The sequence below is a fragment of the Herpailurus yagouaroundi genome, unplaced genomic scaffold (genome assembly GCF_014898765.1).
Source record: "Herpailurus yagouaroundi ecotype Mexico unplaced genomic scaffold, PumYag 189, whole genome shotgun sequence".
In the NCBI taxonomy this organism is placed as follows: domain Eukaryota; kingdom Metazoa; phylum Chordata; class Mammalia; order Carnivora; family Felidae; genus Herpailurus; species Herpailurus yagouaroundi.
Window position 1 is genome coordinate 2,632,420 of NW_024412420.1, and position 15,626 is coordinate 2,648,045.

Here is a 15,626-nt window from a genome sequence, read left to right on the forward strand (position 1 = left end):
TGTGTGTGTGTGTGTGTGTGTGTGTGTGTGTGTGTGTGTGTGTGTGTAAAACATCTAGTGAGTATGATACCTCAGAAAAAAATTCATTTGATTGCTCTATAGGTGCTTATCTTCAAGCAGCCCCCAAATTAAGGCCACTACCTTTTAACTTGACCTTTTAAAAATAGCATGAGCTAGCTGCATTAAAAAAGCCACAAAGTAAAGACATTTCTCAAACATTAAGAGATATTTTTGCTTTTTATTTTTTGCTTTTTACAGAGAGAGCATGAGCAGGGAAGAGAGGCAGAGGGAGAGAAAGCGAGAAAGAGAAGCCCAAGCAGGCTCCATACTCAGCACAGAGCCCAAGGTGAGGCTTAATCCTACAGTGGACCCTGGGATCATGAGCCAAGCCTCAATCAAATCCAGAGTTGGACACTCAACCAAGCTACCCAGGTGCCCCTAAGAGATTAAATTTAAAGCAAAACTTAAAATTTTTTTAATGTTTATTTTTTAACATTTTTAAAAAAAAATTTTTTTTTTCAACGTTTATTTATTTATTTTTGGGACAGAGAGAGACAGAGCATGAACAGGGGAGGGGCAGAGAGAGAGGGAGACACAGAATCGGAAACAGGCTCCAGGCTCTGAGCCATCGGCCCAGAGCCTGACGCGGGGCTCGAACTCACGGACCACGAGATCGTGACCTGGCTGAAGTCGGCCGCCCAACCGACTGCGCCACCCAGGCGCCCCTATTTTTTAACATTTTTTTAAATGTTTATTTATTTTTGAGACAGAGACAGACAGAGCCTGAACGGGGGAGGGTCAGAGAGAGAGGGAGACACAGAATCTGAAGCAGGCTCCAGGTTCTGAGTTGTCAGCACAGAGCCCGATGCGGGGCTCAAACTCACGGACCATGAGATCATGACCTGAGCCGAAGTCAGACACTTAACCGACGGAGCCACCCAGGTGCCCCAATGTTTATTTATTTTTTGAGAGAGACAGAGCATGAGTGGGGGAGGAGCAGAGAGAGGGGGAGACACAGAATCTGAAGCAGGCTCCAGGCCAGATCTGAACTGTTAGCGGGGCTCAAACCCACAACCCGTGAGATCGTGACCTGAGCCAAAGTCGGACACTTAACCAACGGAGCCACCCAGATGCCCCTTATAGCAAAACTTTAAACCTAACCCACTGTAGCAATTATTTAAAATTCAGATTTTAATGAAACCAAAGGGATATACTTTACCATTACTCAATAAGTGGTTTTGCCATTTAAACAGCTTTGAAACATCTCAGCCCCATAACTTCCTGGATATGAATCCCACAGGATTAGGTAAAGAGCATCATATCAAATGCACTGACTCAGGTATCAGTCAACCTATAGTGCCCACTTTATTTTGGCCCTGTACAAGGCACTGGTTATAGGTGAAGCTCACCTGAAAGGAAACATTTACAAAACCAGAAAAAAAATGTCATGGCCTTTTTAGTATGAGATGGACCTGAATTTATACTCAGTATCATTCACTACTCAGGCTTGTCCTAAATCTGTGTAGACAAGTTTTATAATGTATCATGGATGGCAAATAAGATCTATACTGAATCTTTATTCTGTGTCAGGATTGAGCATGTCCCAAGTGAATAGCCAAGACTAGCCCTGTGGGACTACAATCTGGAATCTAGTCATATTATTTAGGCCCCTCCCATGTTGTCTAAAGGTTAAATCAGTTTCCAACAGAGGAATGAAGTAGCTCATAACATTACCTTAAAAAGTCCTCTCAGGAAAGTTGGTTCAAATATAGTGATACACACAGAACACTATGGACAGAAAAACCTAGAAAAGTTATAACCATGCTGATCAATAGAGAGTTAGATGCATGTCAGTGTCCCTTTCATATCCAAAATTTGAAGTCATAAGAAGCTTGAGGGGGATTTATACAGGAAGGGATAATGAGGATCAAGGTGTTGGAATGATTGTTATGGGCTTTTTATTTCCTTTCTAAATATGTAGAACTGTCTCTTCACCTCCTAGAGTTATTACTGTCTCCAAAGCAAGGCATGACCCACAAACATGTTCTCTCAGCAATCGTAAAATTCTGTTACATTCCAGGGATAGTTCCACTAGTAGCAATGCACATATGCAGCCTTCTGATAGTAGTAAACTCTTTCTCAGAACAGAATGGTTAAAAACTAAGATCTGAGGGCACCTGGGTGGCTCAGTCAGTTAAGCATCCAACTCTTGATTTCGGCCCAGGTCATGATCTCACAGTTCATGAGATCGAGCCCCACGTCAGGCTCTGTACTGACAGCATGGAGCCTGCTTGAGATTCTCTCTCTCTCTCTCTCTCAAAAATAAATAACCATTAAAAAAAAATCTGGTAAGCAAAGTTTTGCTTAACTCAATAATAAAGGTTCAAGAAAGTATAATTTACTTGATCAACAAACACCTTTCAGTACATACAATGAAAAGTTAAACAATGTTAAAAACTCTTGATTAATTAAGACAATATTTTATATGGAGAAAGCAATTCTGACTTTTAAGGTCCTCAGGTTCATCACTGTGAAGTTTTTGTAAGTACACCTACATATGTAGCCTGATCTGAATATATACCAAATTTAGGACACACTACAAATTACTTTTTTAAAAATGACTTACCTGAATAGGTCATGACTGATAAGGGTAGATTATGTAAAATGAACCAAAAACCTGCTTATTTACTTTTCCTGGTTGCTTATATTCCAAATAACTGTGAGTTTAATGTTGTATACTACACAACCATACAACTAGTCATTCCATAACATCCCAGTAATGAAAAATACATAGCATTCATATAAGCTTACCTCATATTCATTGATTTAAATTTCTTTTTCTGAGCCAGCCCTGTTAGCATTAAGAGGCATGAAAGTTTCTTTAGGGTGAAAATAAAAACTAACCTGATAAAGACAGTCCTTTACCATCTCTATACTTTTGGGTTGTCTAGCTAAGCCATCAAATCAGACATAGATATTATACTCCTCATTACTGAAGAGTGCTTAAAAATTCCAGTTCTTGAAAGAGAACTAAATGGAATAGCAGACTGGCACACAATGGCAGTCTCCAAGTACTACATGCTATAAACAGATAACCTGAGTCCAAGAGGACTTTCAGATTTTTCTGTCTCCCAAGAATGAGTGGCACCCAAATTATTCATTTTATCTACTTAGTGTTAGCCCAAGTTACAGACTGGAAACTGAAAAACCCTTCAAAAAAGCCCCTCTCAAGGCGACATGATCTTTCCATTGTTGTGATGGATCTTTCCGTTGTTTAACTTTGATTCCTCTCCCAACCACAAAAATTCTGTCTTTTTTATTCTAGTCCTAGTCTTACTCCTACTCTGCCTTAAAAACTGAGCTTAAAATCTATTTATCCTACTTGTTAAGCTATTATAACATTTATTGACTGTACCCCGTTTAATTCAAAACCTAACTTACGTTGTCAATAATCATACCTGGAGCTAGCACAACAATCATTTATAAATATCTGACATATATACAAGGCACCAAACTGGGTGCTAGGCTATTATTTTGGATTAACCCATCTCATTTCCTATGTATTAGCTGAACACCAAGTAATATTAGATTAAGAAACATGTGGCTTTTATCTGGACAAGTAATGTGATCTTTTCTTCAAAAATCTTTAATAGTTTCACAAGAGTTTTGTATTATTCATATTTTAAGGTAAAGGAACAGCTAACAAGTAATATGGATTACTTTGAAATTTGGGGTGAGAATAAAGACTATAATTTAAATTTATTGATACCTAACATTATGCTCATTCCCGTCAACTCTGCTATAAAGAAAAATAAAAGGGGCACCTGAGTGGCTCAGTCAGCTAAATCCACCTTCAGCTCGGGTCATGATCTCACAGTTGGTGAGTTTGAGCCCCGTGTTAGGCTCTGTGCTGACATCTCAGAACTGGGAGCCTGCTTCGAATTCTGTTGTCTCCCTCTCTCTCTGCCCCTCCCCTGCTCATGCTCTCTCTCTCTCTCAAGAGTAAATAAACATTATAAAATACTTTTTAATAATAAAGAAAAATAAAAGCCAGAAAAATCTCAGATACTTCATGAAATTAAGATCTCTTCTTACAAATGAAATAATCTGAATTAGAATTGGTATGTGAAAAGTACTTTCCTGGATTAAAGTGTAAGTGGTAAAAAGTGAAATCAAAAGAACGATATTTCCTGATGTGAAAATTATATGAAATCTAAATTTCATTGTCCATAAATAAAGTTTTATTGGAACACAGCCATATCCATTTGTCTATGTATGGCTGCTTTTATACTACAACAGCATAGTAGTTTCAAGAGAGACTATGTGGCCGGAAAGCCTAAAATATTTACGATCTGCCCTTATCATTCAAATCAGTTATTTCCTATAGACAGTTTCAACATAAGGAAAAAGATGAGTATCTAAATATGTAAATTAAGATAATAATGAGGCACCTTTTTTGTTCTATAATTAGAAGAATATTTTTGAGTGACAACAGGCTGCAGTAAGGCAGGCACTTTACTACATTGCTGTTGGGAACATAAACTGGTTCACCTGTTTTGCAAAGCAAACCATCAGGAGTCTCAAAAAATCACTTTCAATGCTATAAAGAATTTGACCATAAGAACATATCACAATTTATTCAACTATTTTCCTATTGATAGATACATATGTATTTTTCAACTGTTTTGCTATTAGAAACACTGGAGGATATATAACATTTTTATGAATGCTGTACTTAACATTTCCATATATTTAACATCAATCATCAACTGATGCTAAATCTGTGTGACTCAAACTTTATGAGGAACAGCATATTTTTTTTTTAATTTAAAATTTTTTTTTCAACGTTTATTTATTTTTTGGGACAGAGAGAGACAGAGCATGAACGGGGGAGGGGCAGAGAGAGAGGGAGACACAGAATCGGAAACAGGCTCCAGGCTCTGAGCCATCAGTCCAGAGCCTGACGCGGGGCTCGAACTCCCGGACCGTGAGATCGTGACCTGGCTGAAGTCGGACGCTTAACCGACTGCACCACCCAGGCGCCCCTATTTTCTATAATCTCAAAGAGTTCCTAGAATCTATATCTAAAAGTGGGCGTGCTGGGTCATAGGTTATGCACATCTTCAACTTTACTACACATTTGCCAAAATGTTCTCTAAAATAAAATCAATTTATTCTATGCCAATGCTTTTCAGGCATATTGACTGTTGCCAATCTAATGGAAAAGAATGGCATTTCACTGTTTTCAACTGGATTTCCCTAATTACTAGTAAGATTTAATATCTTACTGACCATGTTTCTTCTTTTGTGAGGAAATATGTCCCTTGGATATTTTTCTATGGTAACATTTATCTTCATTGTCTCTTTTTGTTTTGTTTCATTTAGTGATTTGAAAAAGTGAATCCTCATTCTTTTAAGAACAAACTTGTCCATTATCACTACTGTTGCTCCAAGGCTCCTTCCACCTTCTTAACTAGATCCAGTATTCCTCTCATACTATTTCTCTCACAGTGGAAATCAAATTCTTTTGTTTTTTTAAGAGAGAGAGTGAGTATAGGCTGGGGAGAGGGGCAGAGGGAGAGAGAAAGAGAATCTTAAGCAGGTTCCACGCTCAGTGTGCAGCCTTAAGTGGGGCTCAATCCCATGACCCGGGGATCATGACCTGAGCCGAAATCAAGAGTCAGACGCTCTTGGGGCGCCTGGGTGGCGCAGTCGGTTAAGCGTCCGACTTCAGCCAGGTCACGATCTCACGGTCCGTGAGTTCGAGCCCCGCGTCAGGCTCTGGGCTGATGGCTCGGAGCCTGGAGCCTGTTTCTGATTCTGTGTCTCCCTCTCTCTCTGCCCCTCCCCCGTTCATGCTCTGTCTCTCTCTGTCCCAAAAATAAATAAACGTTGAAAAAAAAAAAATTAAAAAAAAAAAAAAAAAAAGAGTCAGACGCTCAACTGACTAAGCCACCCAGGTGCCCTGGAAATCAATTCTTTTTACAGGAACTCTTGTCACAATTACCTTAAAGCTTTAATAAATTCATATAGTACAAAATGAGTCAAAATGCCATAACTTGGTTTCCAAAGCCTTCCATAATCTTTTCTCAACCAACATTTTCAGCCTGTTACTTTCCTACATATAATCCATGCACCAAATAGAGAGACTGTTTGCTACCCTTCTCAAATAGCCCCTGGGCTTTTTAAATTCTCTGTCTTGATCTATATACCAACTCCCATCTGTTTATTGGAAATTCTTCAAAGAAAGCTCTTTCTCATAATATAATGCGAACAAATAAATATAGGAAAGAATTTGGGGGCACTTGCGTGGCTCTGTCGGTTGAACGTCCAACTCTTGATTTTTGGCTCAGGTCATGATCCCCACCTCAGGCTCTGTCCTGAGTGTGGAGCCTACTTGAGATTCTGTCTCGCTCTCGCTCTCGCTCTCGCTCTCCCCCCGCCTTCTGCCCCTCTCCCCAACTTGTGCACACTCTCTAAAATAAAATAATTTTAAATATATTTAAAAAAAGAATTAGGAAAAATAAATCACCATTTTGCAACCATAAAAATAAAACTGATTCAGCAAGAATCATCAGTTGATGATAAATCCTGAGGATGATAATTTATAAGAAACAGGGTATTTAACATAATTTCAACATATGCCTCCTGAAATTACTTTTTTTTTTTTTTAACGTTTATTTATTTTTGAGACAGAGACAGAGCATGAACAGGGGAGGGGCAGAGAGTGAGGGAGACACAGAATCCGAAACAGGCTCCAGGCTCTGAGCAGTCAGCACAGAGCCCGACGCGGGGTTCGAACTCACGGACCGCGAGATCGTGACCTGAGCCGAAGTCGGAAGCCCAACCGACCGAGCCACCCAGGCACCCCGTGAAATTACTTATTAATTATAAGAGTAACTACATTGAAGAAATCAATATACTCTAGCCAAGTAATCAAAATTAGTATCACCAGGGCACCTGGGTGGCTCAGTAGACTGAGTGTCCGACTTTGGCTCAGGTTTGTGAGTTTGAGCCCCATGTCAGGCTCTGTATTAACAGCTAGGAGCCTGGATCCTGCTTTGGATTCTGTGTCTCCCTCTCTCTCTGTTCCTTCCCTGCTCATTCTGTCTTTCTCTCTCTCAAGATTAAATAAACATTAAAAAAAAAATTAAAAAACATTCATATCACTAATAAGGGGCATATACCATACCTCCAGATTTGATGCTTGAGGAAAGACATTATGCAGTATTCTAATAAAAAATGCATAACCATGAGGAAACATTAGAGAAATCCAAATTGAGGACATTCTATAAAATAACAGCCTGTGAGTACCTGGGTGGCTCAGGCAGTTTAGTGTCTGGTTCTTGATTTCGGTTCAAGTCATGATCCTGGGGTCATGGGATCGAGCCCCACATCAGGCTCCACACTGACCATGGAGCCTGCTTAAGATTCTCTCCCTCTTTATTTCTGCCCCTCTCCCCCACTTGTGCTCTCTCTAAAATAAAATTTAAAAAGAATTTTAAAAATATATAACTTAGCCTGTATTACTAAAAAGTGTCACAAATGTTATTCAAAATGTTAAATGTGAAAGAACAAGAAAGACTGAGGACATTTTGCAGACTAAAAGAGATTAAATACAATACACAATTTGTGATGGGATCCTGAACTTGGGGAAAATTTATAAAGGACATTATTGGGACAACTGATGAAATGTGAGTATGGACTATAGATTTAGAATGTGTGCGTAACATTTATTAAAATGAAAGAGCTTTCATGCTAAGAATCCACATATACCCCCACATTTAAGAAAATACACTGAGGAGAGCTAGGGTGGCTCAGTTGATAGAGCATCTGACTTCGGCTCAGGTCATGATCTCATGGCTCATGGGTTTGAGTCCTGCGTCGGGCTCTGTGCTGACAGCTCAGAGCCTGGAGCCTGCTTTGGATTCTTTGTCTCCCTCTCTCTCTGTGCCTCCCTGGCTCACACACACTCTCTCTCTGTCTCTCTGTCTCTTTCTCTAATAAAGAAATAAATATTTTTTTAAATATTAAAAAAAAGAAAAAAGAAAATACATTGATAAATATACCTGAGAAGAGAAACTGGTAAGACTAATGTACTGACAGTGTCAACAGCACTGGAGATTACAATGAACGAATTAACCACACAGGGAATGTTAGAGGAACCATCATCGCTAACCTTACTTTAAGAACAAATACAGAGAGGGGTGCCTGAGTGGCTCAGTCAGTTAAGCATCTGACTTCAGCTCAGTCATGATCTCACGGTTCATGAGTTTGAGCCCCACATCAGGCTCTGTGCTGACAGCTCACAGCCTGGAGCCTGCTTGGGATTCTTTGTCTCTCCCTCTCTCTGCCCCTCCCTGCTGTGCTCTGTCTCTGTCCCTGTCTCTGTCTCTCTCTCAAAAGTAAATAAACATTAAAAAAAAAAAAAAAGAACACAGAGATTTGGGTCCTTATGTGATTTTTCAATAAAGGCTCAAGTTTCTAGAATTGAACAGAAAACTGTTTAGACACCAAAGGAAATAACTGCAAAATAGTTACCTATAAAAAATTTAGATTCTTAATTTTTACAAAAAATATCTAAAAACACACATTATACTGCCTTTTGAATTTTAATGACACTAATAGCTTTATTTAACAAACATTGAGAGACTACTATGTGCAAAGCACTGTGCTAGGTGCCATGAAAGATACAGATATGAAAAAGACATAGTCCCTGCCCACAAGGAGCGTATAATCTAGTGGGGGAGACAAATACACAAATAACTAGAATACAAGGCAGTAAACAACAGAGGGGCAGTGCTGACTGTGGCCTGAGTGTGACATAACTAGCCTCAAGGTTCCAATTTGAAACACTGGTGATCTGGTGTTGGCTGCTTTGAAAAAAATCCCATCTCAAGATCAGCATAACAGATGTTTAAGTGGTCATACCCAAGCAGCTGGAGGCAAAAGACTAGGCCAGGTGGAGGGGCTGTTTGCAACTGTCATGCCTACATACGTGGTGCTGATACAAGTATGTAGGGACAGCTAAAAAACAAAAACAAAAACAAAACAAAAAAAATACATATATCATCTGTCCTTTGGTTAATGGCTATAGCTACTGTTTTAAACAATATATTTTTATATAAAAAGGAATTTGTATAATCCCAGAAAAATCAATTTAAGGATTAATAATAATTCAACAAAGAATCTTGCCATAGGCAATTTTCTTATTTACTAGTTGATTAAGTCTTTTCTCTAAATATCTATAAAGCTCTGTAGCAATTAAACAATCAGACATCTAAGTATTGCTGAGTAAAAACCTCTTATGTTTAGCCTTCTGAAGGAAATGGTCACATACCTGATAACCTGATATAATACTATTCTAATAGCAACAAGAAGGCTTTAAAGAGATTTAAGGAAAATAATTTTTAATGCTTCAAATGCAAATGGAATACACGCTGATTAAATACAATTCAATGTTCTTTGAAAATACCTCAGTGACAGCATTTGATACCAGTTAAGGCCAGCAAAATTGAAGTGAGGAAAATATCACATGTATTGTCTTTCATTGGTTTCGTAGATCATTGCCTAGGACCATGGCAACTCAATCTTTTCTTTGAAAATTCCATTTATTGGTATTGGTGAACTTTGATTTGCTTTTAGCTCATATGCTAATAACAGCTGCTGACCCCTTCCTCTTGGTAGTGCTATTTAATATAAATGTCAAAGTAGAAGCACATTTCCTGGCTGCTTTTCCTACTTCCTGAATTGGAGGATTCACTGCTTAGCCTGTTTCCTTCCGTGTGTCACTGTGATCCTGGGACCTCTGCTGCTTTCGCTCAAGGAAACGAGCACGTGCATCTGATATGGACTTATCATCATTTCTTCTTTGCATTTTCTTTAGGACTTCTTTTGAGATTCCATCTGAAAACATTATAAATTAATCCAGTTAAACTTTAGTTGTGAAACTCAGTACTAGAAATGTTAAGAGAAGGAGATGCCCTGATTTTCCAATGCTAAGGAGGAAAAAAAGAAAACTAAAATTTGCCCTTTCAAAAGAAAACAATGTAGCCTATGGTTAAAAGATAAAGAGCATGCCAGCACCTGGGTGGCTCAATGGGTTGAATTTCCAAATTCAGCTCAGGTCATGATCTCACATTTTGTGAGTTAGAGCCCTGGACTGGGCTCTGAGCTGGTGGTGTGGGGCCTGCTTGGGATTCTCTCCCTTTTCTTTCTACCCCTCCCCCACTCTCGTTCTCTCTTTCAAAATAAATAAAATTAAAAAAAAAAAACAAAAAAAACTAGCATGGAGGAGTGCCTGGGTGGTTCAGTTGGTTAAGCATCCAACTCTTGATCTCGGTTCAGGTCACAAGACCAAGTTTGTGAGATCGAGCCCCACAATGTCAGCATGGAGTCTGCTTGGGATTCTCTCTCCTTCTCTCTCTGTCCCTCCCTGCTCATATTCTCTCTCTCAAAAATAAATAAACTAAAAAAAAAAAAAAAAGAGCATAGAAAAAATAAGTCAATTAAAATAAATAAATGAATGCATAGAGGCCTAAAGAGCCAGAACAACTGACCCTAATTTAATCATGTACTACAGTTATATACTGCAATAGAACACTACATTTCTAAAGACTCTTCCAGATCTATTTTTCATGACATTAAAAAAGGATCATAAAATTTGCTCCATAAATCAGCCTCAGAAAGCTTTACTGAAAAGCTTTTTGTATATGTGAGCTGAGAATTAAACTTTCTGTCCTACTTCATTCAGTACAACTGTTTACACCTCCCAACTAGGGATCTCACATTTCACAGAAAAATCCCCTGGGTGGGGTGGGGGGGAGGGGAAGATGTTCTGAAGTAATAGTCACAAAATTTTATAAACAAAATAAAAACAGCAGTGGACTACTGGGAAACTGTATGGCATTATGGTTAAGAGTTTAGGTCATCACGTCAGTTTCCTTGGATTCAAAATACAGACTCACAAATTATTAGCTATGGGATTTTTCAGCAAATTATTATACACTGCTAAGTATTTCGTCATCTATAAAGGGGGGATGTGTACTTCCCTCATAGATAGGGTTATTGTGAAAACTCAATGAGGTAATTAATGCAAGTTGTTAGCACATGGTAAAAGCTCAACAGATATTGTTTTTATTAATAATGTTGTTGGACAGAGGGATTAAGGAAAACATGATTAACTGGAAGAAAAGAAGGAAGTCAAAGTATCAAAGTCTGAGACTCATGACAACTCTTTGCTTTCTGAGGAGATAGAGCCAGAATCTAAGCTCTATACAATATTTCCATAATTATATGAGAATTTGGATATTTATGCTCCCTGGACTTAAGTTACGAGAACAAATGACTGACTCACCCTTTAGATGTTTTACATTTTCCTTATTTGTCCATCTCCTTCTTGCATCTTCTCTCACTTCACGTCGGGCCACACTGCTCAAATCATGTGCATTAAATTCATGCAACTTGGGTAACAAGTCTCTCACCCATTCATAACGGATTGGACACACAATTCTTGCGTAGACTTTGGTGGTAACTAATACCTCATGAAAAATGATCCATTCGAGTTTGGTTTCTTGTTCATGAAGCTATACAAAAGAATTTATTTAAGGATGGTTAACTCAGTAGCCTGCCTTATTCCACATTAGACCAGCCAAATACTAATAGCCCCAAATCTTCTGAATTAATTCCTGTATTTTTCAATCAAACAGAAGGCATGGGCCAAGCAGTGCCTTTACAGCTTTATGTAATAAAGATATATGCTAGGGGTGCCTGGGTGGCTTTATCAGTTAAGCAGCTGACTCTTGATTTCGGCTCAGGTCGTGGTCTCAATGTTGTGAGGTGGGGCTCCACACCAGGCATGGAGCCTGCCTGGGATTCTCTCTCCACCCCCACCCCCCAAATAAATAAATGGACTTAAAAAAAAAACGGACTAAACATAACCACAAAGTGAAAAGTAGAAAACATTTGTGTATTACTTATTCCCATACCTTTACAAATGTCTTCCCTTTATTAAAAAATAAGACACTTAAGGGGCGCCTGGGTGGTGCAGTCGGTTAAGCGTCCGACTTCAGCCAGGTCACGATCTCGCGGTCCGTGAGTTCGAGCCCCGCGTCAGGCTCTGGGCTGATGGGCTGATGGCTCAGAGCCTGGAGCCTGTTTCCGATTCTGTGTCTCCCTCTCTCTCTGCCCCTCCCCCGTTCATGCTCTGTCTCTCTCTGTCCCAAAAATAAATAAACGTTGAAAAAAAAAAAAAATAAGACACTTAAAAAATAATAATAGGCACTTACTGCTGAGGAAGGATGAATGTGGACTGGGCTTCCACGCCCATCCATTGTGCAAAATGTTCTCCCAACAGATCTAAAAACCAAAAAACCAAATGATAAAGATAAGAACACTAAAATAATTAAATAAGTAGAGCACTAAGTCTAACAATGTACAATTATAATAATGTGTTCTACCACAAAGAGTTTTATAAACAGAAGTTTAAACTTACTTGTCACTATAACTTCTCTACCAAGCCATCTTAAATAATGATACATCTTAAACAGTCATTTCAGTTAAGTAGAAACATTTCTTGTTAATAAGTATTAATGTTAACAATATTGATAATATTTATGCTTTAACATTTCTAAAATGATTTTGTAATAAATCCTCAAAACAACCTATGAGTTTTGAGAGGAAGTTACTTTTATTAAGAGGTCAAAACAGATTCAAACAAATCAACTAGCCTTCCAAAGGTCACAGAGTTAATGTATGGTGAAATCAAGTTCCAAACATAGGTCTTCTGACTTAAATCTTTATGTGATGATCTCTTTTTAAAGGGATAATTTTCACTATTCTAAAATCTGATAATTAGAATTTTGCACCTATCGTTTCTGTAATTCATGTTCTTAACTTCAAATTCGTATCCTCTTCTACAGTTCCTTACATAAATGTTATTCCAAAAACTTGTCAAAATATTAGCCCTAGTTTGGGGCGCCTGGGTGGCGCAGTCGGTTAAGCGTCCGACTTCGGCCAGGTCACAATCTCGCGGTCCGTGAGTTCGAGCCCCGCGTCGGGCTCTGGGCTGATGGCTCAGAGCCTGGAGCCTGTTTCCAATTCTGTGTCTCCCTCTCTCTCTGCCCCTCCCCCGTTCATGCTCTGTCTCTCTCTGTCCCAAAAATAAACAAAAAACGTTGAAAAAAATTAAAAAAAAAAAAATATTAGCCCTAGTTCAACCATCATCACAGATGATTTCCTATAATACTTTATAAACAGTCCCATTATAACCCAGATCAGATTGCATTATAATTATTTATATACTATGCAATATATATATACATATATGTATATGTATATACATACATACACACATATATGTGTGTGAAATATATATGTGAAAAGTAGTGTATGTGTGTGTGTATGTATGTATATACATATACGTATATATATATACATATACGTGTATATATATATATACACATACATATACGTGTATTTATATATATATATTTGTACAGTACAAAAAAACATTTTTTTTTTGAGAGAGAGAGAGTACCCATAACCAGGGGAGGACCAAGGGGGGGAAGAGGGAGAGGGAGAGGGAGAGGGAGAGGGAGAGGGAGAGGGAGAAAGAGAGAGAGAGAATTCCAAGCAGGCTCCACACCTAGCTCAATCCTATGTACTATGAGATCATGACCTAAGCCAAAATCAAGAGTGGGATGCTTAATTGACTGAGCTACCCAGGTACCCCCAAAAAATCTTTTTTACTTGAACCATTTGAATTAGTTACCAACCTTATGCCCCATCATCCCCAAATATCTGAGTGTGCATTTCCCATAATCAAGGACATTCTCTTAAATAACCATAATACAACCATCAAAACCAGGGAATTAACACCAATACCATCACTAACATCTAATCCTCAGACCCCACTGAAGTTTTAACAAGATGTCCTAATAAAATCTTTTATAGCAAAAGAATCCAATTCAGAATCGAGTATTAACTTTACGTTTCATGTCCCCTTAGTCTACCTCATTATGGCAATCTTTCTTTGACCTTCATGATCTTGACAGTTGTTTTGTTATCTATCTATCTATCTATCTATCTATCTATCTATTTATTTATTAAGTTTATTTATTTTGAGAGAGAGAGAGAGAGAGAGAGAAAGCAAGCATGTGCGTGGCCAAGGGGCAAATAGAGAATCCCAAACAGGCTCTGTGCTGTCAGTGCAGAGCCCGACTTGGGGTTTGTTCCCACGACTGTGAGATTATGACCTGAGCCGAAATCAACAGTCAGGCACTCAATCAACTGAGCCCCTATTTATTTTTTTTGAAAGAGAGAGAGAGCTCATGAGCGGGGAGAGGGGCAGAAGGAGAGAGAGAAAAAGTCCCAAGCAGGCTCCATGCTCAGCATGAAGCCCAACTCGGTGCTCAATCCAATGACCCTGGGATCATGACTTGAGCTAAAATCAAGAGTTGGATGCTTTACGACCCTAGCCACCCCGGCGCCCTTTGACAGCTTTTTGAATAGTAATTTTTTGTACACCCCTCAATTTGAATTTGTCTGTTTCACGATGATTAGATTTAGGTAATGCATCTTTGCCAGGAACATCACAGAAGTTAAGCTGTGTTTTTCATTATATTCTATCAGGAAGAACATGGTTTCAATCTGTTTTGTTACTAATGGTGTTCACTTTGATGGCTTGATTTGGTTAGCATCTGCCAGGCTTCTCCATGAAAAGTTACTTTTTTCCTTTTTCCCTTAGTAATTAAGAATTTTGTGGAGGGGCGCCTGGGTGGCTCAGTCTGCTAAGTGTCCAACTTTGGCTCAGGTTGTGATCTCACCGTCCGTGAATGAGCCCCATGTTGGGCTCTGTGCTGACAGCTCAGAGCCTGGAGCCTGCTTCAGATTCTGTGTCTCCCTCTCTCTCTCTGCCTCTCCCCTGCTCTCTCTCTCTCTCAAAAATAAACAAACATTAAAAAATTAAAAAAAAAAAAAGAATTTTATGGAGAGGTGCTCAACTAATTCCATTTGTCATTAAACTTCTAATTTATTCATTTAGTAATTTATATGACTATAGACCCATGATTTCAGATTTTATTTAGTGGGCTATATAATCCATTACTATCATTATTTATTCTGATGCTTAATATGTCCTATATTTGTTCAATTGGAGCCTATTCAAGCTAGCTCCAGTGTACTTCTAACATGGCCTCAACCTTCATTGATCCCTTCTTGCTTGCTGGCAAAATAAGATGTTCTCAGCTCATCTTGTACTTTCCCACCCCTATTTCTCCAAACAGTTCTGAGTCTTTTATGTGGCAGATGGCTGTTTCAAGTCAAGATCAAGGGCACTGAGTATATTTATTGCTATTACGGTGTTACTGCTCCCAGTGCATCTGAGAGCTAGGGTATTTTTGTATGTATGTATTTACACATATACAAACACATATAACATATATATACCATAACATATATTTTCATTCCCACATGTATATATCCATCCATCTAACTAATTTGAAAACCATAAGTTCACAATAAAACCCTGAAATTTCAATCCAACACCACAGGGTTTATTCTCATTTTCTCCCGTTCAGTATTTATAACTCCCTTCACCATTCCTTAATATACTGAATTATGTGATT

General features: G+C 38.5%; 1 protein-coding gene across 1 annotated transcript in view; it reads right to left on the bottom strand.

Moving 5' to 3' along the window:
• Positions 1-8,599: 8,599 nt before the first annotated feature.
• The window catches only part of DHX40 (DEAH-box helicase 40), a 48,557-nt gene continuing 41,530 nt past the window's right edge, over positions 8,600-15,626 (bottom strand). The window contains exons 16-18 of the mRNA XM_040496964.1: positions 12,288-12,357; positions 11,357-11,585; positions 8,600-9,906 (exon numbers count right to left, since the gene is read on the bottom strand). Of these exons, the coding sequence (XP_040352898.1) occupies positions 9,767-9,906; positions 11,357-11,585; positions 12,288-12,357 (439 nt within the window). The 3' untranslated portion in view covers positions 8,600-9,766. The remainder of the gene's footprint in view (positions 9,907-11,356; positions 11,586-12,287; positions 12,358-15,626) is intronic.